Raw genomic sequence first — 26,180 nt, forward strand, 5'->3', positions numbered from 1 at the left:
TGTTTTATAGATGGCTTTAATACCTTGCTTATAACAACATATGACACAGCACTTGCGATAAATTTTCAGTTCTGATGAAGCACTGCATTATGAAATAAACCATGAGGTAAAAATGTCAATTGGAGTTGCACATTATCCAAAAAATGCAAGTGTTTCTTGCAGGATATTTAATTAAAATTCTTCACAATTTTTCTTAAATGATAAAGGAGTAAGCATTATCAAGTGCTATATTTAGTGTGTACAAACTGATCACTTTTCAATAAAATTAACAGTATACAATTAAGTTAACACAAATCATACTGAAATTTCATTTATTATCACATGTATTAATATAGTGAAAAGTATTGTTTTTTGCACTCTATACAGACAAAGCATACTATACATAGGAACGAAAAGGAGAGAGTGCAGAATGTAGTGTCATAGCTAGGATGTAAAGAAAGACCAACTTATTGCAAAGTAGGTTCATTCAAAAGTCTGATGGCAGCAGGAAGAAGGTGTTCTTCAGTCGGTTGGTATGTGATCTCAGATTTTTGTATCTTTGTCCAACAGAAGAAGGTGGAAAAATGTCTGGGGTGGGCAGGGTCCTTGATTATGCTGACTGCTTTCCTGAGAGAGTGGGAAATAGAGACAGTGTCAATGGATGGGAGGATGGCTTCAGTATTGACTGGGCTTCATTCTTTTGTAGTTTCTTGCAGTTTTGGACAGAGCAGGAGCCATAGCAAGCTGTGATACAGCCAGAAAAAATACTTTCTACGGTGCATCTGTAGAAGTTGGTGAAAGTTATAGTGGACATGTCAAATTTCCTTAGTCTCCTGAGAAAGTAGAGGCATTGGTGGGTTTTCTTAACTACAGCATCTGCATGGAGGGACCAGGACACATTGTTGGTGATCTGGACACCAAAAAACTTGAAGCTCTCAAACACTTCAACTTTGTCACCATTGATGTAGAAATAATATGAAGCACAGTTTTAGTACACTCAAAAAACTCTGAACTAAAATCATTGAGCGAGAAGTAGAAAATGCAAATTGAATTACAGACATACATATATGTTAATACACAAATTTATTATGCATAAACATACATCTTGAGAATGTTAAATCATTTGTATTTCAATTGCAATAATGTTAAGTGTGATTGTATTTTTCAGATTTCTTGTTGACTAAAAATAGAACAAAGAAACCGAACCTAAAAATATCATTTCTACGATATGCCGTTGAGGTCAATGGATAGAGTTGCTCTCACTGCCAATCGATCTCCAACATTTGGCAGCTTACTTCCCACAATCTCTTTGCTTTTTCATCATCAGAGCCAGCCTGTGAACAGGATGCACGATGAGAATCCCTGGTTAGCAGAAATTGGAAAGAAAGATGCTGAGTTTTCTTTTTATTCATAACTATTTGAGTTTGCTTATTCATGTCATAAGTATTGCAAGGAAGTTACTGTGAAAATCCCCTAGTTACCACACTCCAGCGCCTGTTTGTGTACACTGAGGGAGAACTTAGTATGGCCAATGCACCTAATCAGCACATCTTTCAGACTGTGGTAGGAAACCAGAGTGCCCAGAGGAAACCCATGGAGGCACAGAGAGAACATGCAAACTCCATACAGACAGTGACCCAAGCCAGGAATCAAACCTGGGTCCCTGGCACTTTGAGGCAGCAGTGCTAACCACTGTGCAACCCTACGTTTGAACCAGTTCTTATTACAATTCCTCTTCTCCTTTTATCATCCCAACAATCTTGATTTCTGAAATAAAATAGCAACGGGATACTTGCTCCCAACCTTCTGTCAATAATTGCCATAAATTGGTTACAAGGGAGCACAGTGTCTGGAAGAGAAAGCTCCTGCTTTTATCCTCTTATTTCCTTAAAAGAGATCACATTATTCAACTTGGCTACACTCTGGACGGAATTCTGCAGACCGTCCCACAGTGTTTTTCCCAAGTCAGAGACGGTTCACCAGCAGGCTCTTCTAGTCCTGCCAAAATTAATGCCGATTTACATTCCTTGCCTGTGCCACTGTTGGAGAACCCGCAGCAGCGGTCAACTTTGGTAGGACTGGCAGGTTCCACAGCCCTATGTGTAGAATTTCACATACATTTGCGTTGGTACCTAATGGCAATGTGCAGTGAGGTATTCATGTGCAGTATAAATAACTATCATTAATCTTTCAAGTTTATCCTTTGAGTCACGTTTCCCCAGGTTGCAGTTCACCTGACTTGAAATGCAGTAACCCTGAACTCAATAGTTATTCGCCTAGTTCCAACAGTACGTATTACCGTATTGCTTTCTCTTTTATGAAATGCGGAAAAACAACATAACTCGACTGATGAAGTTGAATACCCAATTCGTCAAATTATAGTTCAGTTGCAAGGCAGTAACAGGGTCTGTAGAGAGTGCTCTGCAGAGCAGGTGGATTAAAAGATCTGCCTCAGTTCTCTGGGAGTTCGTTCCAGTAGATTTGTTAAACATTAGACCCTTTAGGTCTCATCCCTCACACACCCTCAGCTCCCCATCCATTCCACATACCCATGCCAGCCAACTCATGCCATGCATCACCCTACCTATCCCAATGGTTCCTTGTAGTTCATATGCCAAGTGCCAACCTATGCCAAACCAGGCCCTCCATTCATTCCCCGATCCCTTATGCATCACGCTTTGTCTTTAAACCCTCCACCCAAATCCGCCATGGACAGATCACAGGAGCCATGCATGATTAAATAAAGTAAATCTAAATACCTATTATAAACTTCACTATCTTAAGAACACTCTCATTCATGAGCCCATTCAAGACATTTAGGCCCGTGGTAAAAATCCCACAAATGGTTGAAATCCCACCCCTGGATCTACCTTTGTGGGTGGGGGAATCCTGGATTCAGGTTGGGGTCCATGTCTGCGCTGTCATCTGCCTCCCCTCAATTCTGACCTTTGAATCCCAGCTCTGTGAATCCCAGAGGGTGCACAGGAAACCAGATAAGAGGACATTGAAACTAGTTAGAACCTTTGGACAGTTAGGATAGCCCTTTGGAAAGGGTCCTGGGATATCTTTGGGAGAAATAAGATATCCTTTGCGATTGTTAAGACACCCGTTAGGATTTGTTTTAAGCATTAAGCATTATTATTCACTTTCTACACACAAACTAACTGGAACGATCAATTTGCCCAGGAAGTGCCAAAGGATAATAGGTGAGTTGATATGAAGGCGGTAAGGGCAAAGGGAGGAGAGTGGGGCAATACGGTCTTGGATAAGTTGACACTGAGTTGGCATGGGGTCAGGTTTGGCTTGACATAGATGAGTCATCAGGAATGTGCTGAGGGGTGGTAAAGACTGAGGACTGGAGATGCTTTTTGTTTCATTATTTTATTAATTTAATAAAGTAAAATTTGACAGCGATCATAATTCTATCTCCTTCACAATAGCATTGGAAAGAGATAGGATCAGGCAGGCTAGGAAAGTGTTTATCTGGAGTAAGGGGAAATATGAAGACATCAGGCAGGAAATTAGATGAGTAAATTGGAAAGAAGGTATTCTTGGGGAAAAGTACCGAAGGAAGATGGCGGATTTTCAAGGAATGTTTGTCTGGAGCTCTGCACGACAACGTTCCGATGAGACAGGGAGGTTTTGGTAGGTTACAGGAACCGTAGTGCACGAAAGTTGCAATGAACCTAGTCAAAAAGAAAAGAAAGGCGTACAAAAGGATCAGAGAGCTAGGCAATATTAAGGATCTAGAGGAGTATACGGGTTGTAGAAAGAGCTTAAAAAGGAAATTAGGAGAGCCAAAAGGGGTCATGAGAAGGCCTTGGCGGGTAAGATTAAGGAGAACCCTAAGGTTTTCTACAAATACGTGAAGAGTAAAAGGATGAGATGTGAAGGAACAGGACCTATAAAAGGTGAAGGGGGAAAGGTTTGTGCAAAACTGGTAGAAATGGCAGAGGCCCTTAATGAATACTTTAACTCAGTATTCACGGTGGAAAATGATCTGGACGGTTGTACTGCAGGTTTGCGGCGGACTGAAAAGATTGAGTCTGTGGACGTTAAGGAAGAGGATGTGTTGGAAATTTTGAATAGCATCAAGATAGATAAGTCACCAGGACCAGATGGGATGTACCCCAGGTTACTGTGAGAGGCCAGGGAAGGGATTGCAGAGCCTCTGGCAATGATCTTTGCGTTGTCAATGAAGACGGGAGAGGTTCCGGAGGATTGCGGATGTGGTTCCTATATTCAAGGAAGGGAACAGGGATAGTCCAGGAAATTACCGACCGGTGAGTTTAACCTCAGTGGTTGGTAAGTTGATGGAGAAGATCCTGAGGGACAGGATTTATGAACATTTAGAGAAGTTTAGTATGATCAAAAGTAGTCAGCACAGCTTTATCAAGGGCAGGTTGTGCCTTATGGGCCTGGTTAATTTCTTTGAAAATGTGATTAAACACATTGACGAAGGAAGAGCGGTGGATGTGGTTTATATGGACTTCAGCAAGGCGTTCGATAAGGTCCCCCATGCAAGACTTCTTGAGAAGGAGAGAGGGCACAGGATCCAAGGGGCTGTTGCCTTGTGGATCCAGAACTGGCTTGCCTGCAGAAGGCAAAGAGTGGTTGTGGATGGGTCTTTTTCTGCACGGAGGTCGGTCACCAGTGGAGTGCCCCAGGGATCTGTTCTGGGACCCTTGCTGTTTGTAATTTTTATAAATGACCTGGATGAGGAAGTGGAGAGATGAGTTGGTATGTTTGCTGATGACACGAAGGTTGGTGGTGTTGTGGATAGTCTGGAGGGATGTCAGAAGCTGCAGCGTGACATAGATAGGAAGCAAGACTGGACGGACAAGTGGCAGATGGACTTCAACCCAGATAAATGCGCAGTGGTCTATTTTGGCAGGTCCAATGGGATAAAGGAGTATAATATCAAGGGTAAGACTCTTCGCAGTGTAGATGATCAGAAGGACCTTGGGGTCCGGGTCCACAGGACTCTTAAATCAGCCTCGCAGGTGGAGGATGTGGTCAAGAAGCCATATGGTGTACTGGCCTTCATTAATCAAGGGATTGAGTTTAGGAGTCAGGAGGTAATGCTGCAGCTTTATAAGACCCTAGTCAGACCCCGTTTGGAGTACTGTGCGCAGTTCTGGTTGCTTTATTACAAGAAAGATGTGGAAGCTATTGAGAGGGTGAAAGAGGAGATTTACAAGAATGTTGCCTGGATTGGGTGGCATGCCTTATGAGGATAGGTTGAGGGAGCTCAGTCTTTTCTCCCTGGAGAGACGAAGGATGAGAGGTGACCTGATAGAGGTGTATAAGATGTTGAGAGGTATAGATCGGGTGGATTCTCAGAGGCTATTTCCCAGAGCTGAAATGGTTGCTACGAGAGGACACAGGTTTAAGGTGCTGGGGAGTAGGTACAGAGGAGATGTTAGGGGTAAGTTTTTCACTCAGGAGGGTGGTGGGTGAGTGGAATTGGTTGCCATCGGTGGTGGTACAGGCGAACTCGTTGGGGTCTTTTAAAAGACTTCTGGATGAGTACATGGGATTTAATGGGATTGAGGGTTATAGGTAGGCCTAGTAGGTAGGGATATGATCAGCGCAACTTGTGGGCTGAATGGTCTGTTTGTGCTGTTTGTTCTATGCTCTAAATAGTGCTGGAGCACAGAGACAGGTCTTGTGCCTCCCTTCACATTTAGCAGCCTCCGCACCGACTCTTGGTGCAGCTCGACCATAAGTCTGACCTATTCAACTCAGGTGCAAGGCTGGTACCCCTTTGAACATTGTTTGAACTCAGCACTTGGCAGTCTCTTCAACTAGCCCCAAGTTTGGTTTCCCTTATATGAGAGTCATGTCCTGTCCCCTTTCTCCTATTGGCAACAATTAGGATCTATTAGAAATGGGGTAGGATTTCCAGATGTGCATCCTATGATCATGTTAATACATTACTCTAATCCTTACAGGATTATCACCTCAATGCATTTAAATTAAAAAATGCTAAAAAAATATTTCAGTTTGCATTTGGTCTCAATGTGAGACTCCTTATGAAGTTCATATAAAAGAGTTACAGTGGTATACAACTTAACAGCATTTTCTTAGCATTGCAGAAGTGTCAGGCATGTTGATCACGTTGCATTTGTAAATAATGGTTTCCATCTTTAAATATAGCACAAGTTTCATCCTAATTTTACCTGAAATACTGCCCAGTTTCCTCCTCCAGTCCATCAGCTACAGCACAATAAATTGTAGTTTCTGCACCACTCGATGGAGATTTGGTAAAAGGTCGCAACAATGCCAGCCCGAAGCGGACTACCGGATTCAAATGTCTAGCAAGCTCAGTCCGAACTACGCCAGGATGTAAAGTAAAGACAAGCACAGATGTCCCTGTTAGAGAAAGTAGAATAAGAAAACTTGAAATAGCAAATCATGGCTATACACACCTAAGGGCACTTATATCTTAGCTCCAAATATATAATTGCAAATTTCTGAGGAATTATTTTTAAAATTTTAAACTGAAATGGAGTTGCATTACATCTACAATATGAAGAAAAAAAGGGCATTTAGCTCTCTCTCTCGTTGCCTAAATGATGTGTTTTAATTCAAGACATCAGAGCATCTTCCATACATCAGTTTTTGAACACATTCTTTATTGACTCCACAGAGTGAGATTATTAATAGTAATTATTGCATCACATTTAAATCATGCAAAACGTGCTCAACAAGGAACAGAATCCAGACATTTGAAACTTGGTGTGTATAACCTTGCACACACACTGAAAATATTTATGCTCCTATTCCAGGCCACAGTTAAACACTGGCATCGATGACTAATAGGTAATATTCTCACATATTATACCACTGATTTCTTGTCAACTCATCAGAACTTCCTGTAAATGCATTTTAAATGGAAAGATCTTTTCTGGGCAAGTGCGGGGTAATAAACAACATATTTAATATGGAATGCATTAATTGATTGGGTTAAGTTGAGAATGGCATGAAGTGGTAACCCCTCATAAATCATTTTGCATCAGAGTATTATGCTTGTGTTCATAGGTACACAATGTGAATTAGTGACTGCCTCAAGTCATAAATCCACGACTTGGCACCATAATCAAATAGTACTTTTAACTTCCAATTAGATTTTTTTCCTATTGCACTGCAGTATTTTTTAAACATTAAAATCAAACAATATGATAGGACAGTATATTAAAAGAACAAAAAACAGGGTTTGTATATAGAACCCCTACAGTGCCGCAAAAGGAGGCCATTCAGCCCATCGTGTCTGCACCGACACTCCAACAGAGAAACCCATCCAGGACCACCCTCACCCTATCCTCGCAATCCCATGCATTTATCCCATTAATCTCCCTAATCTACATATCTTGGGACACTAAGGGACAATATAGCATTGCCAATCCACCTCACCTGCACATCTTTAGGCTTTGAGAGGAAATCGGAGTACCCGGAGGAAATACATGCATTTGTTCAGAACAGTACAAGAAAAATTAAATTTAAATTCCATAAAGTACTTTTGGAGAATTGGTATATCCGTAGGATCCCTACAGTGCAGGAGGAGGCCATTTGGTCCATCAAGTCTGCATTGTCCATAATCCCATCCAGGTCCTATTCCCATAACGCCACATATTTACCCCATTAATCTCCGGACACTAGGGTCAATTTAACATGGCCAATCAACCTAACCCCTCGCACACCTTTGGACTGTGGGAAGAAACCAAAGCACCGGAGAAAACCCACACAGACACGGGGAGAATGTGCAAACCCCACATAGATTCCAAGGCTAGAATTGAATCCAGGTCCCTGGTTGTGTGAGGCAGCAGTGCCAATCAATGTGACACCATGCTGCCCCTATTTTGGTAAACATCTTTAAAATTAGGGAAGGGCATAACTTACTGGCCTAAGCCAGTGAGATGTATACTCTGTGAATGGATAAATTTAAAAAAGCGGATCAATACAATTTTACAGGACTTTTTTTCTTGTAACATAATGCTTATAAAATTTACTTCCATTCATGTAATTCAGTTATTTCTTTTAACTTGGCTTTACCTTCAAGTTTTCGAGCCAGTTCCCTCGTAAAAAGAATATTTGCTAGTTTGCTCTGTGCATAAGCTTTCACTGAATTGTAGCTCTTCTCGCTGTTTAAGTCATCAAAATTAATGCTTCCCATGTTGTGTGCATGAGAGGAGACATTGATGATACGAGAGGGAGAGGACCGTTTTATTAAATCAATCAGCAAATAGGTTAATAAAAAGTGACCTGAAAATAAAGCAAACATTTTATTATTCTGAAAGAACTTGGGAAGTTGATATGCAAGCTCCTCACAACAGCTTGTATAAATTAGCATCTTTAAAGGAATGAAGTGCTAAGGCACCTCACAGGAGCATTACAAAGCATCACTTCAAGTCACTTCAAGGGGCTATTAAGGCAGATGACCAAAAGCTTAGTAAAAGATGTAGGGGGCTATTCTTTCACTGCTCTAGCAACATAGCAGGCTGAGAGAGTCAAGCGGAGGCTGTATAGCGTTTTTTCTGCCGTGCGCCATGGCTCCCAAGCGTCTCTGACCGCCAGATTTCTGACGTCTTCAGCTCCATGCCAGAAATCGGTGCAAATCTGTATAAATTATTCTAATGTTGATTTCCTTCTGATTAGTGGGCAGTGCCAAGGGAGGCGAGCGCCCCACTGTCACTCTGCACTTGGGCTTGGTGACAGAGCAATGGTGACCAGTAATCAGAGCTAGACATCAGGGCTGGGAGAGTTGAAATTGAAGTCCTGACAGATCGGCATAGGTGCAGTGGCCTGCTCAGTGCTTTGCTGTTGGCCTCTCCAATGAGAATAGGCCCGCCCCGCCCACAGCTTTTCAATGAGATTCACACTGAGACACTGTGTAAATCACCACATAAAGTGGGTTTATCCAGCAGGTTTTCAAAATGAATCTCCCACACTCTGAAGCACAAACAGTGAGACAGAGGTTTTGGGGTGAATTCCAGAGCTTATGCCCTTAGAGGCTACACCATCAACTGCCAATAGTGGACTGGTTAAAATTAGGAATGCCCAAGAGGCCAAAATTAGATGACTGGAATGTGGCTCGGAGGGTTATGGGGCTGGAGGAGCTTATAGAAACAGTGCAGTTGGTGGTGGTGGTGGGAGAAGGGTCAGAGGAGAGGCAGTCCTGAGCCACGGAGGGATTTGAAAACAAGGGTGAGAATTTTAAAATTGAAATTTTGTTCAACTGGCAGTCATATTGATTAATGAGCCCAGAGGAGGTGACTGAATGGGACTCAGGACAAGAAAAGAGCAAGCTATAAAGTTTTGGATGACAAGCTTATGGAAGTAAAACATGGGAGACCAAACAAGAGTGTACTATGATACTTAAGTCAAGAGGACACAGGCATGAATGAAGGTTTCAGCAGCAGAGTTGGGCGAGATTACAATTTTGTGTTATGATGCGGAGATGCCAGCACTGGACTGGAGTGGGCACAGTAAGAAGTCTCAACACCAGGTTAAAATCCAAAATGTTTATTTGGAATTACAAGTTTTGGGAGTGCTGCTCTTCCATCAGGTGAGTGTTGCCATTTGGAGCTTTGAGGTTTTCTCTTTTATCCCTCTATTTCATAGAAACATAGAACATTACAGCACATTACAGACCCTTCGGCCCTCGATGTTGTGCCGAGCTACGTCCAAACCCAAGACCAAGCTATCCTACTCTCTATCATTCTGGTGTGCTCCATGTGCTTATCCAATTGCTGCTTGAAAGTTCCTAAAGTGCCCGATCCACTATCACAGCAGGCAGTGCATTCCACACCCCAACCACTCTGAGCAAAGAATCAACCTCGGATATCCCTCCTATATCTCCCACCATCAATCTTTAAGCTATGCTAGTAACAGCTACATCCACCCGAGGAAATAGTCTCTACACGTCCACTCTATCTATTCCCCTCATCACCTTATAAACCTCTTAAGTCACCTCTCATCCTCCTCCACTCTAAAGAGAAAAGCCCCAGCTCCCTCAATCTTTCCTCATAAGACGTACCCTCCAAACCAGGCAGCATCCTGGTAAATCTCTTCTGCACTTTCTCCAATGCTTCCACATCCTTCTTATAATGAGGTGACCAGAACTGCACACAATATTCCAAATGTGATCTCACCAAGGTCCTGTATAGTTGCAGCATAACCCCACAGCTCTTAAACTCAAACCCCCTGTTAATAAAAGCGAACACACTATAAGCCTTCTTCACGGCTCTATCCAGTTGGGTGGCAACCTTCTGAGATCTGTGGATATGAACCCCAAGATCTCTCTGTTCCTCCACATTCCTCAGAACCCTGCCGTTGACCCTGTAATCTGCATTCAAGTTTGTCCTACCAAAATGAATCACCTTGCACTTAGCACGGTTAAACTCCATCTGCCACTTTTCTACATCCTATTAATGTCTCTTTGCAGCCTAAGGAGCCCTCCACCTCATCCACCACTCCACCAATCTTGGTGTCATCAGCAAATTTACTAATCCACCCTTCAGCCCTCTCTTCCAAGTCATTGATAAAAATCACAAATAGCAGAGGACCCGGCACTGATCCCTGTGGTACACCACTAGTAACTGGCCTCCAGCTTGAAAATTTTCCCTCCAACGCCATCCTCTGTCTTCTATGAGACAGCCAGTTACTTATCCAATTGGCCAAATTTCCTTCTATTCCACACCTCCTTACTTTCTTCATGAGCCTTCCATGGGGAAACTTATCAAACGCCTTACTAAAATCCATGTATATGACATCAACTGCTCTACCTTCACCTACACACTTAGTTACCTCCTCAAAGAATTCAATCAAATTTGAGAGGCAGGACTTACCCCTCATGAAACCGTGCTGACTATCCTGGATTAAACTGCATCTTTCCAAATGGCCATAAATCCTATCTCTCAGGACCCTTTCCATTAACTTACCGACTAATGAAGTAAGATTAACTGGCCTATAATTACCAGGGTCATTCCTATTTCCTTTATTGAAGAGAGGACCAACATTCACCACTCTCCAGTCCTCTGGCACAATCCCCGTGGACAGCAAGGACCTAAAGGTCAAAGCTAAAGGCTCTGTAATCTCATCTTTTGCCTCCAAAAGTATCCTGAGATGTATCCCATCAGGCAAAGGGAACTTATCAACCCTCAGATTTTTTTCAAAATTGCTAATACATCTTCCCTCAGAACAACTACCTCCTCCATCCTATCAGCCCGTATCATACACTTATCCTCAAAAACATGGCCCCTCTCCTCAGTGAGCACTGAACAAAAGTATTCATTCAACACCTCCCCTATCTCTTCTGACTCCATGCACAAGTTTCCACTACTATCCTTGACTGGCCCTAACCTCACTCTAGTCATTCTTTTATTTCTCACACAAGAGTAAAAAGCCTTGGGGCTTTCCTTTATCCGACCCGCCAAGGACTTCTCATGACCCCTCCTAAGCATTTCTTTTAGCTCAGTCCTAGCTACCTTGTAACCCTCGAGCGACCCAACTGAACTTTGTTTTTTCATCCTTACATACGCTTCCTTTTTCCTCTTGACAAGACATTCAACCTCCTTTGCGAACCATGGTTCCCTCACTCGGCCATTTCCTCCCTGCCTGCAGGGACATACCTATCAAGGACACACAGTGTTTGTTCTTTGAAAAAGCTCCACTTTTCATTTGCGCCCATACCTGACAGTTTCTGCTCCCATCTTATGCTCCCTAATTCTTGCCTAATCGCATCATAATTACCCCTGCCCCAATTATAAACCTTGCCCTGCCTTGTGACCCTATCCCTCTCCATTGCAATAATGAAGGACACCAAATTGTGGTCACTATCTCAAAAGTGCTCTCCCACAAACAAATCTAACACTTGGCTCCGGTTCATTACCCAGTACCAAGTCCAATGTGGCCCCACCTCTTATCAGCTTATCCACATATTGTGTCAGGAAACTTCCCTGCACACACTGTACAAAAAGTGTCCCATTCAAACTATTCAACCTATAAAGGTTCCAATCTATATTTGGAAAGTTAAAGTCACCCATGATAATTACCCTGTGACTTCCGCACCTGTCCATAATCTGCTTTGCTATTTCCTCCTTCACATCTCTATTCTACTTAAGAACATGAGAAATAGGAGCAAGAGTAGGCCATCTAGCCCTTCGAGCCTGCCCCGGCATTCAATAAGATCATGGCTGATCTTAAGTGGCTCAATTTGAGGCCCTATAGAAACCTCCTAACAACAAGACCGATCCTTTCCTATTTCTAACTTCAGCCCATATTACCTCAGTAGGCAGATTGCCCTTTCAGCAGCCGTTAAACTATCCTTGATTAATAACGCTAATCCTCCACCTCTTTTACTGCCTTCCCTACAGAACAACAGAAACAAGCTCTGAGCACTTCTGGAAGAAGTCTGACAACACCAGGTTTAAGTCCGACCGATTTATTTGATAGTAAACTCACAAACTTTTGAGGTTTCCCTCTGACAATGAGGGAAACCTCAAAAGCTTGTGAGTTTACTATCAAATAAATCTTATTATTTACTTCTTACTGTGTTTACCCCAGTCCAATGCCAGCATCTCCACATCATCACTTCTGGAAGTCCAGAGTGCATTTTTTAAAATATAGAAATTTATTTTTCTTCCACTCCTAATTAGGAGAGCAGGTCACACGATTATGATTGCTTTAACTCTTTTCAAACACTAAAACTAGACATTTATTTTTGTACACCATTCGACCTTTACCACAATGAGTTGAAACAAGAATAAAAATCCAATCCTTTGAATAAGAAAAAGACTAAGATTATCTTTGAACATTTTCTCCTCACAAAATGCATTCCTTGACTGGCAGAGTTCATAACCCTAAAATGACCACCATAAAACTTCAAATTTGGACTCCGATAAAGGTGATTTAAAAATGGAGATAATAACGAGAAAGCAGTAAAGTTCATATCTGAACACCATTAATTTGCTTTATCAAAGAGTTTTTTAGATAACAGTTAAATTAACTATGTTTAAACTTACCTAAATGATTAACTCCAAACTGCAGCTCAAACCCATCTGCTGTTTTGGAATAAGGACACATCATTACTCCAGCATTGTTGATCAGAATGTCAAGATGCTGATATTCTGAGAGAAAAAGCGAGAAAAATCTACTTAGAATGCATTGTGACATCTTGCAGAATTCTAATATTAATCCAGCAACAATTGGATTGGAACATTTTGCTGAATGTTACACATTTAAATCCTGTTACCTGTGTTTTTTTCTGAAAAAAAACACACATATTGGAAAAACAGGCACGGAAAAATGCATTGTGGAATTATGTTATGCTCTGGGCCTTTAGCCTTTTTCAGCAAACAGCGAAAGAATGGGTAGCTATACCATGGATTATCTAACCAACAAATCAGAGTTTATTGAGTTAGCAAGGGGTGGCACAGTAGCAAGCATTGCTGCTTCACTGTGCCAGGAACCTGAGTGCAATTCCTGGCTGTCAATGTCTGTATGGAGTTCTCCCAGTGTCTGTGTGAGTTTCCTCTGGGTGCTCCGGTTTCCTCCCACTTTCTGAAAGACATGCTGGTTAGGTGCATTGACTTGAACAGGAGCCAGGCTATGGCAATGAGGGGAATTTTACAGTAAGTTCATTGCAGTGTTAATGTAAGCCTTACTCATGACTAATAAATTAACTGTGCATCATCACAGTCTAAGATGGAAGAGAGATAGAGCCCTGTGAATGCCTTTGGTGATGCCACAGCACATCCTGTGACTAATCACACAGAGTTGCATTGCTTTACAAAACATAACATCCCTCCCCTTTTACCAAAGTGGTACAATGACACATTTTTAAACATTAATGATTACCCACTATGAACATTAGTTACATCACTGAGTATTATTGTCTCCACAGGTACAATTAATACGCGAGTCTTTTTGGTGGACATAATTTTCATTTTGGGAAGTTATGATGTTCTGATGTCTGATCTTTGACATCTTCAGTAGTCTGTTCCTCATGAATATCAGGTACTTCATCTTGTGAAGCTGCTTTGTTTTCAGCTTCCAGAGATGTGGATTGTTCTACTGGAGTAGAATCTAAACCTTGCATGTGTCTGACAGAAGCTTTTTTGATAGATTCTGCTAATCCACTTTTTGAAGCAAGGATTTGATCAGTGTGTCTCCTGCATGTTCTCTCATCATCAAGTTGCATTCTGAAAGAAATTGGCCCGTCTTAGCTGGAATGGTTGCAGGTACCCACTTCTCAGTTTCTCCTTATTTAAAATTCCTCAGTTTCAGGTGTTTCTTCATGGTGAGTAACTTGCGCTTGTTGCTGTCGCCCTACTATTGTAGTAGTGTCAAGTGGTGTGGGTAAATCAAATTTAGTTATTTCAGTGGATTTTGAGATTCAATTATGAACTGAAGTGGTAATCTGTGTTGACGTGCTGTTCCGATTTCCGATACTTGATTTCATAATTATGCGTGGATAATATCAATATCCATCTTTGTAAATGACTTGAGGCCAGTGATGGAATCCCTGGTTTGAATGAAAAGTTGTTGTGAATGGCCTATGGTTGGTCAACAAAGTAAATCATCTTCTTACAGGTACTGTGAAATAGTTTAATGCCAAAAATTATGCTGAGTGCTTCTTTCTCAAGTTGTGCATAATTTTGTTCCACACTTGTAATATGAAGTGTTGGCTACACCTCCCCAGCTGCCATAATGTGAGATACAAAAGCATCCACCCCATAGGATGATGCATTACGTTATTAAATTTTTAACTCTGGTTGAAGCGAACCAGTACCTTGGATTACTCGAGCGTGTTTTTAACTCCTTTGTACATAAGTTCAGACTTTTTCATCCAATTCCCTTATTGGGTAACACACAACAAAGGATGAAGTATCTTTAGTAGTGTTGCAAGGTTTGGGATGAACCTCCCATATTAATTGATTAATCCTAAAAATGATTGCAACTGTGACACGTTCTGTGGTCTTGATGCATCTAGAATCACTGTCATTTTCTTAGATTATTTGTGGAGGCCATCCTTGTCTTTTACATGACCTAGATAACTGATAGATGATTTGAAAAATCCACATTTTTCTTTCTTCACGCAGAGGTTATACTTCTCTAGATGCTCCAGCATTTCCTCTAAGTTTTGTAAATGTTCCTATTCAGTTTTGCCTGTGATTAGAATGCCACCCAAGTAACACTGGATACCACTGAGGCCACTAGAATATGGCAGTGCTGACGTTATTCCGAATGGTGGGCATTTATATTGGAACAATTCCTTGTGGGTAATAATCATTAGCAATAGTTGCAATTCAAATTGCCAACCTCATCTGAAGGGTGCTCGGGACAGTCTATCTTGCTGAACTAGTGACCACCAGACAATCCGGCAAATAGGTCCTTGATCAACGGTAAGTAGCACCGGTCAACACACAGTACTGGATCCCATACTCATCACTAGTTTTGTTCCTTACTATTATGTTTTGGGGCTTTGTCTTCTACAACAACAAGCAAAAGAATAGGTAGCCACACCATAGATTACTTAACCAACAAGCCAAGGTTTTGAGATTGATGTTACTTCATCACAGTCTAAGTGGAAGAGAGATAGAACCCTGTGAATACTTCTGGTGATGTCACAGCATGTCATGTGACTAATTACAACACGATACCTTGCCTTACAATACATAACAAATTGTAATTGCTGAATAGTGTCTGAAATAATGTCAGTGATATATTTTACAGAGGATTTGGATGAAAGATCATTGACCTGAAAGTTAAGTCTGTTTCTCCCTCCACAAATGCTGCCAGATCTGCTAAATATTTTTAGCATTGTGTTTTCATTTCTGAACTCTAGTTTTGTAAGAGATGATTCCATTTGATCAGAGTTTTTCTAACTCTTGTTCAGGGGGACTATCTATTGCTTGTATAACAATTGCTTCCAAAGGAGTATTGTCAAGACAGAAATGGCTCATTGGGATTGATAATAATGGACAATGCTAATGAAATATATTTAAGATCTTACTACACTTGATTATTAAACCTCCCCAAGGATTTGAGTATCAAATTGGAATCCACTCACAAACTGAAAGCAAATTATTTTCCCCTCTATCATGTTGGTAAAACATTTTACAGATACACACACCAAAGTAATATTGAATATTCTGATACAAAAACAAAAGGGAAAATTAAAATAAAGGAAAAATGCTAGAAATGTTCAGCATCTGTGAAAGAGTTACTAATTCAGAACTTCTAATTCATTGACCTAAAACATTTACTGTTTCTCTCCACAGAACCTGCCTGACCTTTTGAGCATTTCCAGTATTTATATACAAAACGATTCTGTGTGTTCTGGAGTGTACTTTGCACTGGTCTAACGCATAAAAATACCTCACTAATATTTAAATGAGTCACATCCATTATCTGAAATTGGATTTACTGGCTGGCTGCTTTCTTGCTATGCTTTCTATGGCCAATATCCGCCAGTGATCAGAGCATGGGGAAGGGCCTCTGCTGTCAGGCAGAACATTCTGGGAGTCTGAGCTCGTCCATTGGAGGGTCTACTGGTTAAGTTTAGAAATGGAGTTTGCAGGTTTCCTTGTGAGTCAGAAATGCTCATGGCAAAGGCGGCATCTCCATCTTTCCCTTCATAGCTGACACTCACTTTCCCTGTCACAACCGCATTCACCCAACAGTAGTTGTTCAAGCCCCAAACTCCATTAACTTTTGGGATTGGTGTTCCCTATGCTACTGTCCATTGGTCAGGTGATCTGGCCAGTTGTCATCAGGTGGGAGAATGCAGCAATTTGTTTAAATGTGGCCCTATCATTGAAATTCGTAGGACCTCCATATTGAAATATGGCCTCAGCCACATCCTCCCCATAAATATCAAGGTGTATGAGGTTAGGGCCCCATTCGTAACACCATAAACTATTAAGTTTGTGACCTGTACTTTCCAGGGAATTTTCAAAGTGGCACACCAGGATAAAACACAAATGCATTACAATTTGAAACAAAGAACAACATACCTTCATTGACTTGTTGAGCAAACTCCCGAATAGATTTGGTATCAGCTAAATCGAGCCTCTTCACAACTAAAAGACTATTTCCTGTTTCCTCCATTATTTCTTTAGCTGCAGCCTCACCTTTCTCCACATCTCTGCATGCCATTATAACCAGGGGTCCTATATGTAAAAGAAAATATTAAGGGAACAGGGATAAGAATGAAAGAAACAAATGACATAGCTACTCAGGACTCCTACAGATTAATTATCATGTTACAGTGAAAATGTATTCTTGTTGGATTCAATATTTCGTTAAATTAGTACAAAATAAAAAATCCAAATTAAAATTAGGTAAAACCTTATCCTTAATTCCTTAGGAAAATGGATACATAGTGGTAATATCACTGGACTAATAATCCAGAGGCTAATGCCCTGGGGACTCAGGTTCAAATCTCACCATGGCAGCTAGAACAAAGAACAAAGAAAATTACAGCACAGGGGCAGGCCCTTCAGTCCTCCAAGCCTGCACTGACCATGTTGCCTGATTTAACTAAAAACCCCTATCCTTCTGGGGACATATCCCTCTATTCCCAACCTATTCATGTATTTGTCAAAACCGTATCTGCTTCCACTACCTCCCCTGGCAAACAGTTCCAGGCACCCACTACTCTCTATGTAAAAAATTTGCCTCATACATCTCCTTTAACTGTACACCCAGATCCCTTTGTGTATCAATGCTCTTAAGGGTTCTGCCATTTACTATATTTCCTATCTGTATTAGACCTTCCAAAATGCATTACCTCACAGTTGTCTGGATTAAACTCCATCTGCCATCTCTCCACCCAAGTCTCCACTGATCTAGATCCTGTTGTATCCTCTGATGGTCCTCATCGTTATCCGCAAATCCATCAACCCTTGTGTCGTCCGCAAACTTACTAATCAAGCCAGTCATATTTTCTTCCAAATCATTTATATATATTACAAACAGCAAAAGTCCTAGCACTGATCCCTGAGGAATGCCACTTGTCACAGCCTTCCATTCAGAAATGCACCCTTCCACTGCTACCCTATGTCTTCTTTAACCAAGCCAGTTTTGTATGCATCTCACCAGCTCACCTCTGATCCCATGCAACTTCATTTTTTTCACCAGTCTGCCATGAGGGACCTTGTCAAAGGTCTTACTGAAGTCCATGTAGGCAACATCCACTGCCCTACCTTCATCAATCATCTTCAGCATTTCCTCAAAAAACTCAGTTAAGTTTATGAGACACAAACTCCCCTTCACAAAACCATGTTGCCTCTCACTAACACGTCCACTTGTTTTCAACTGGGAATAAATCCTGTCTTGAAGAATCCTCTCTAATGATTTCCCTACCACTAATGTAAGGCTCACCGACCTGTAATTAGTTGGATTATTCTTGCTATCCTCCTTAAACAAAGCAACAACTTTGGCTATTCTCCAATTCTCTGGGACGACCCCCCCCACCCCGTAACCAGTTGGTGGATTTTAAGTTCAAAAACTGGAACTGAGAGCTAGTCTCAGTAATGGTTACCGTGAAACTATCAGATTTGTCTTATCTAGTTCATCAATGCCCTTTAGGGAAGGAAATCTTCTATCCTTACCGACCTGGCCTACATGTGACTCCAGGCCCATTGCAATGTGCTTAATTCAAGAATAATTAAGGATGGGCAAGAAACGTTGGCATTGACAGACACACATATATCCCATGAAAAAATAAATAAAAATGGGTTCAATTTTCACCCTTCTCATCTAGCAGAAACTAGTTTGGCTGGGGTGGGGTGGGGGTAGTTAAAATTCACACTAAAAACAGCCCACTCCTTTCCTGTCCAATCCTGATGTGGCAATTTAACCAGAGATGGGACTGAGCAAGCTGCAATCTGTCCCAACAGCAGCCATTATCAAAAGAGGTCCACACAACAAACACTGGGAATACTAGGCAAGTGGGCTATAGAACAACACCACAGGATCCAGGGCGGGGGTGGTGGCAGCATTTGTGGACAGTGTACTGAAATTAACCGCAACATAGCAGTAGTAAGGATTGTGGGATGAATCAACACAGTGATAGAATATAAATTCCAGGAGGTGAGGAGAAGTCCCAGTATTACAAATAGTACAGTAAAAAAATGACTAAATTAGCAAATGGCTTAAGACAGGGAGCCAATTTACACCTGAACCCACAACAACCCATATGCCAGAAGTGGCTGTGTGGGAGATGTTACTGATGACTGCCCCAGGGCCTGTCGAGGTGGAACACTGGGGCAGTATACTCTGTTAGTTGTACCGATTTACTTTGAGGTGTTCGAACATGGTATAAACCTATATTCCCGAGCTGGCCTGACATAAATTATATGTAGTGTCACTCAAGAACTCCCAACTCATCTTGCTAATTGCTTCACACTGGAACCGTCCAAAAGCCCCAGCGTAACAAGGTAAGGCTGCAGTACTAAATGGGATCAGTACACTTCTGCTCCACTGATAACCAGAAGATCAAGGCAATTAACTCAAAACAAATTCTAAAATTACACAACTACCAATGGAGAAAACTCACCTGTTCTAAGAAAGACACAAATACACAGGGCTTTAGAAAATTTAAACAGTATATTCAATTTTTCAAAATGCTTCTGATTAAGTCAAACAGAGAATTTTGTTAGAGGACAGCATTTCAGGAGATGTAAACCTTGGCTCAGTGAAAGCTCCTTCATCTCGCAGTACACCATCAAAATTGGCACCTCATTGCAGTTCTGAGGAAGTGGTACACTGTTTAAGGTGTTGCTTTTTGTAAAGGACAGTAAACAGAGGCTCCTTTTGTATTTGAAGTCAATCTAAAAAAAATTCCATGATACTTTTCAAAGGGGGTTGTGAATTCTCCCAGTGTTTTGAGCTATAGTTATCCCTTAGCCAACATCACTAAAACTGAATATCTGCTCACACTCCCATTGCAGTTGATGAGATTGTGCTATATGTAATTTGGTTCTTACATTTCCCTACATTACAACAGTAACTATATTTCAAACACACTCTGGGACATTCTGAGGGGACGAATCAGCCACGTGACAAGTCGGTGAGAGACTCATAGTGCCTCTTTTCAGAAAGGCTGGCCAAACCCATACCAACCAGTCAATGATGAGGCCACCAGTGGGTTCCCCCCTGGAAACAACAGTTCCTCTCCCACCCCGACCCTTGGATGTAAGTCCCAGTAGATCATGTGCTCAGAAGTGCCACCAGGAGGCTGTGGTTGATGGTAGAAGGATGTTCCCTGGAGTGATCCAAACAACAAGTAAGAAATGGTGGAGAGTAGTGGTGGTGGTGGTGGTGGGGGTCGGGGGGAAGGGCGTTGGGATTTATAGAGAGGAATTCCTCCAACATCACTGTTTCAAGATCACTTTACAAATGTCACATGTAAACTTCAGTGACAAAGGCCAGAATTTTCCAACCCTTCAATCCCTGCTGACATTGTGAGCGAGTGCAGAGAATTTGGCGCTCAGCCAAATCTCTGTTCACTGAAGCACCACCAGAAAATCCCACTGGTGTCAACAGCTGGAAAACTATGCCCAAATTCTTTACTGTCAAAAGTAACAGCTGGTAAATACTCCATTTAACCCCAGAAAATTAAGTTTGTAAAACCACTGCCATGATCAGTAAGTGTCAAAGCATTATAAGTTGTTAATCTACTTGTACCTCTCCTTGCCAGGTCTCTTGCTGTCTCTTTGCCAATTCCAGTGTTAGCGCCAGTTATTAATACAATTTTATCATCCAGTCTATAACTTGACAATTTCTTCATTCTGTTGCTGTTGAGAAATAAAAAAAAACACAGCAAAACATTAATTGTAATTTCAATTTCAGCCACAAACTCTTGCATTAAAACAATTCTGAGATTTTATTATGCTTATTATGTCTCCACATTTCTATCACCTAATCATCAGTTGTAGAGAATGCTTTGTCACCCCAAGAATGCTGTGTCATTCCAATTTTGGAAATCTGTTTCTCTGTTCCTTTGACCCCATTGCCAGCAGTAACTTCGATATTTAGGTTCCAAATTCTGGAAATTTCCTTCCTAAACCCCTCATTCTTTCCATCTCACTCTCCTCCTTGGGAGATCAATTATTTGGACACCTGTTCAAATACCTCCTCTCTTGGCTCAGTGTCAATTTTCATTTCATGTACCCATGAAATGCCTCAAGGCATTTCCTACATTTGATTAGAAAACAAAAAAAACCCCTTAAGCCAGTACTGCTATTCAAGAAGATCATGGATATGCTTTTACATAAATCCCACGTTCCCACCCTATCTCCACATCCCCTCAATTCTCTCAGTGCCCAATCACAAGTTTTGAGTATATTCATCAACTAAGGAGCCACAGTTCTTCAAAGTAGAGTTCTCCAGAATTAAAAATGACACAGTAAAAATGCAAATGTTGTTTTCTGAAATCCTTATGATGATAACATTAGTAAGGATTGGCAATATCAAAAAGTGGGTATGCCGGCGTTGGACTGGCGTAAACACAGTAAAAAGTCTGACAACACCAGGTTTTAGTCCAACCTATTTATTTGATAATATACTCACAAGCTTTCGAGGGACACCCTCTTCAAAGAGGGTGTCCCTCGAAAGCTTGTGAGTATATTATCAAATAAATAGGTTGGACTAAAACCTGGTGTTGTCAGACTTTTTACAATATCAAAAAGAACATAGACTGATTGAAATCCATTGAGCTGGAGAATGAAACTGATGCAATTTAATTTACTTCATTAAAGAGAAAGAAAATGCTAAAATTCTGAAATAAATGTTTTCATTAAAAGTCTTTTCAGGTGCTTAAAGATCAGATGTGAATTTCCAATATTTTGTCTATTAATCTGTGCAGATTCAGAATTATGTTTTACATTCAACCCTTCCCTGCTCTATTAGCAGAGGGAGAATTTGAAATACTGGTGAATTTTCATGCCAAGAGATTCAGTCTATATTAGAATCTTAAGAATTGCAATCTTAAAATCTAGATGAGGCACAGTGTACAGAATACTTTCTATCTTAGCAATTGTTTTCACCTTTTAATAATCCTCAGGGGTTTCCTGAACTATTTGGATGTACAGCTTGTATGTGACAAGCTCAACCTGCAGCTGAATTTTGCTGTCAATGAGAAATGAATAAACATACATCAAGTGGTATTTACCTGTTCTCAACATGGGCCCCCAAAAACTGAACTGGGTTCAGGCTGATGTTAGCACCCACCCAAACTCTGATTACCAACCATTTATGCAACATCTCTCACATAATAAAATGTTCCAATGTGGGAAGAAAACATATTCCTTTAAATCATTACAGTCTCACTTACAAAATCATAAGAACATAAGAAATGGGAGCAAGAGTAGGCCATCTAGCCCTTCGAGCCTGCCCCGCCATTCAATAAGATCATGGCTGATCTGAAGTGGATCAGTTCCACTTTCCCGCTTTCTCCCCGTAACCCTTAATTCCCTTGTCTGTCAATACTTATCGTAGCCTCCACCACTTCAATGGGCAGAGAATTCCAGAGATTCACCACCCTTTGAGTGAAGAAGTTCCTCCTCAACTCTAAACTGCTCCCCCCTTATCTTGAGGCTGTACCCTCTAGTCCTGCTGTCCTTTCTGAGCAGGAAGAATCTCTCCACCTCTACCCTATCCAACCCTTTCATTATCTTATACGTCTCTATAAGATCCCCCCTCGTCCTTCTAAACTCCAACGAGTACAGACCCAGTCTATTCAGTCTCTCTTCATAGTCTAACCCCCTCATCTCTGGTATCAGCCTAGTGAACCTCCTCTGCACTCCCTCCAAGGCCAAAATATCCTTGCGCAAGTACGGCAACCAAAACCGCACACAGTACTCCAGCTGCGGCCTCACCAGTGCCCTGTACTGTTGAAGCAAGACCTCCCTGCTTTTATATTCTATCCCCCTTGCTATAAAGGCCAGCATCCCATTTGCCTTCTTGATCACCTGCTGCACCTGCAGACTGGGTTTTTGCAACTCATGCACAAGGACCCCCAGGTCCCTCTGCACCGTAGCACGCTGCAGCTTTTCGCCTTTTAAATAGTAATCCTTCCTATTATTATTCCTGCCAAAGTGGATAACCTCACACTTGCTAACATTGTAGCATCATGTTTTAATAAGCTGAAGAAAATATACAGCACAAGTAATTAAAGTGAAAACATTTGTCTCCATATGATCCTATTGATAAATCGCCTTATGCGAATCAGAACCATAAAAACTAGGGTAAATCTGACAAGATGTTTACAGACCTGAAAGGTCAACCGTTCTCTCTTCACCAATTTGTCAGACACGCTAAGTATTTCCACCATTTACTGTTTCTATTTCAGATTTCCAACGTTTTGCTGAAACGAATCATTGTTTGTGTGGAGTCCAACCAAAGGGAAGAAATTGAATTAAAAAATCATTGCCCAACTAAAAGCTTCTTGCCAAACATAAGCACTTGATCAGACATTGTTCCCATCAATGTCACTGAAAAGTACCTGCTCTGACACACAGCTTCATTCTGTGATTAGATTCAAGATGGAACGAAGAACTTTTAAGTCTTGAAGCACACAGTTACAGTTTTAGAAAGCATAAATGGTGCATTGAATTTAAGACAAAACTGAAGCCCAAGGAATGAAGGAACCAGGTATATGAACGTGAAGTTACTTTGGATGAATGAGGAAGTTCATATTTTATTATTAAGTAACGTAACATTCTTCCTCATATTGCGTAAAGCTAAAGAAGAGAGGGACAAAATTATCTCTTAGGAAAAAAGACATTCATAGCAAAGTGATTGTCACATCAGGACAAGAAACCTCAGTTAAAAAGAAACACCCAATTAATGTTCAGGTTAGGTGGATTGGCCATGCTAAATTGCCCCTTGGTGTCCCAAGATGTGTAGGTTATGGGGATTAAAAGGCTATAAACTTGGGGTTACGGGGAACAGGTCTGGGTGGGATTGCCCCTTAGTATCAGGGGGATTATGTGGGGTTACAAGGATAAAGTCTGGGTGGGATTGTTGTCAGTGCAGACTCCATGGGCTAAATGGTTTCCTTCTGCACTGTAGGGATTCTATGATTTTAATTAGCACGTTTTCAAGTAGGGTTCCAAGAAACCTTTAGCACATTACTCTGTAAAGAAGTGATCGCAGCGCAGCGGGGAATCCTTCAACTATTACCACTTTTTCTTATTCAAGGAGATACAGTTTCGGAATTTGGTCATGGGAGGAAACTCCCTGAAGAACAGGAAATATTTTAGGGATGTCCTCAAACATCCCCACCAATTCATAGGAATCCCTGGCTTGTGACTGACCAAAGTGGAAGTTTATCCATAAAGGCACCTACACAGAGGGACCTCACGGGAACGTGCAGTCGTGAAGTTGAGCTATTAGAGGCGCACAAACCTCTAAGCAAGCCATTAACCCAACCCATTAAGCTCTATCTGCCCTCCATGCAACAGAGTCTGCAGATCACGCATTGGACTTAGCAGTCACCTTAGAGCACATCAAATAGGAGCAGAAGCAAGCCATTCACAGTTTGACACCCATAAAGAATGAGATATTCCACCCTTAGGTGTCAGGTTTGGTTAAATGGTGGCATTCTCATGGAAGTTAAAAGGTAGTGGGTCCCACCCCAGGTTTTAAGCACTCAATCTATACTGACACATCAGTGCAGAGACATTAAATTGCAGTCCTGGCCACTGTCTCAGTTTAATAGGGGAGGTCCCATGGCATAAGTTAGAGAGTTCAGGGGCATGGGGATTTGGTGGGGGAGTGCCAGTGTTATACTATACGTTAAGAGGCAAAAAGGGCCTGGGTTCATGACTCATCCAAAATTATGTTAAGATTGCACTGAAAAATCGATGTAAACTTAAATCTCAAAGTGAGGCTGGACCCCACAACTTGTTGAGTTGCCAATGACGGAAACAGATATTTAAACACTTGGAACTGCTGTAAAACAAACAAAATCCTGGAATGTAATCAAAACTGCATGAATACATTAGCTGTCTGCAGGGATTTGTCACCATGGGAATAATATGAATAAAACTGATGTGAAAGTAACACAATCCCAACAACATTTCATCAGAAACATTCAAAATTATCCTTCAAATTCCTGGTAAACTTGCGTTACTCTACCACACTCCGACCTCCAGTGAAATCATTACTGATTTAAGTTTAAGTTGGCTTTTCAGTGTAAGATTAAATAATTTTAGATGAATCATGAATCCAGTCCCTTTTTGCCTCCTAACTGTATAGCATAATATTGGCACCCCACCCTCTCCCCCTCCCCAAAAAATATCCTTGTGCCCCTGACTTAAACAAGTAGGGTAGGAGCATGGTGACACAAAGGGCCCACCAGGACAGTCCTTTTTGTGGATTTTGGGAAGCAGGTAGAAGCGAGCTGTCTGGGATTGGGAGATTATGAGGCTGGAAGCTGTGGGGGTGGGAGATTATGAGGCTGGAAGGTGTGGGGGTGGGGGTGGGGGGTGGGGGGTTGGGGGTGACTATGAGGGAAGTTGTGGCCAGAGGCATCTAGAGGAAATGAGGTCGGTAACATGTTGGAGATAGTGACTTATGTTCAGTGATGTGGTCATGGTCCAGGGGAGGTAGGAGGAAGTATCTGAGAGTTGGCGCTCAGCCTCTGTGAGTTAGAGGTCAGTTCACCAGATGAAAACACTTTGTGGGCAGGTTGATGACAAAGTCAGGGTTGGACCTGAGGAAAGCTCAGAAGGTGAGAGGTTGGAACAGGTGAGGGGGGATAGAAATATTAAGACAACAAATTTCCCATGATCAGTTCCCAATGAAAAGATCAAGGCCAGGTAATTGTAAAGATTACAAGGATTACAGTGCCCCTGAACTCTAATTATGCCATAGGACTTCTCTTATTCATCACTACTGCTGGGTCTTTAAAAAAACACAATGAATCAGCTATTTTTACAGAAATTTTAAAAGCCCCATTGCTACTCCGAGGTTAGAGGAATGAAGTGTACGAAAAGCTCTTTACCCTTTGCCACCACACACGTTGGCAGAATGCAGGCGGTGTGAGGACTGGAGAGTTCCTGGCTGGTGGACTGGGCTCGACCTCCTTGCAGTGGATATCCACACACTCACTGGGGTTAATTAGCCAGCCACATTCACTCACTCACTACTGACTCCGTCTCTCTGTCACGGAAGCTGAGCGAACT

General features: G+C 41.6%; 1 protein-coding gene across 4 annotated transcripts; it reads right to left on the reverse strand.

The window, feature by feature from the left end:
* Positions 1–26,168, reverse strand: LOC145356620 (retinol dehydrogenase 12-like). Of its 4 annotated transcripts, XR_013889173.1 has the most exons (9): positions 26,000–26,168; positions 23,264–23,356; positions 20,677–20,786; positions 17,001–17,156; positions 13,005–13,109; positions 8,035–8,244; positions 6,162–6,354; positions 1,186–1,341; positions 534–606 (listed from the first exon to the last, which is right to left on the reverse strand). XR_013889173.1 is itself a non-coding variant. In XM_080209441.1 (8 exons), the coding sequence occupies exons 3-8, from the start codon at positions 20,777–20,779 to the stop codon at positions 447–449; spliced, it is 927 nt and encodes a 308-aa protein (XP_080065567.1). In that variant the 5' UTR covers positions 20,780–20,786; positions 23,264–23,356; positions 26,000–26,168; the 3' UTR covers positions 1–446. The 4 variants fall into 4 exon arrangements, 3 of the variants coding, with proteins under 3 accessions (XP_080065567.1, XP_080065577.1, XP_080065586.1); XM_080209441.1 differs by lacking the exon at positions 1,186–1,341 and having other exon boundaries at positions 1–606; XM_080209460.1 differs by having other exon boundaries at positions 488–1,341.
* Positions 26,169–26,180: the final 12 nt, after the last annotated feature.

This window comes from Carcharhinus amblyrhynchos, chromosome 2 (assembly GCF_965287045.1).
Source record: "Carcharhinus amblyrhynchos chromosome 2, sCarAmb.v2.hapA, whole genome shotgun sequence".
Lineage (NCBI taxonomy): Eukaryota > Metazoa > Chordata > Chondrichthyes > Carcharhiniformes > Carcharhinidae > Carcharhinus > Carcharhinus amblyrhynchos.

Coding starts and splice junctions, on each gene's coding strand:
- LOC145356620 (XM_080209451.1), bottom strand. CDS start 20,779: ATGAAGAAATTGTCAAGTTATAGACTGGATGATAAAATTGTATTAATA. Junction 13,110..17,000: donor TGCTCAACAAGTCAATGAAG/GTATGTTGTTCT, acceptor TTTTTCTCTCAG/AATATCAGCATCTTGACATT. Junction 6,355..8,034: donor ACTGGCTCGAAAACTTGAAG/GTAAAGCCAAGT, acceptor TTTCTCTAACAG/GGACATCTGTGCTTGTCTTT.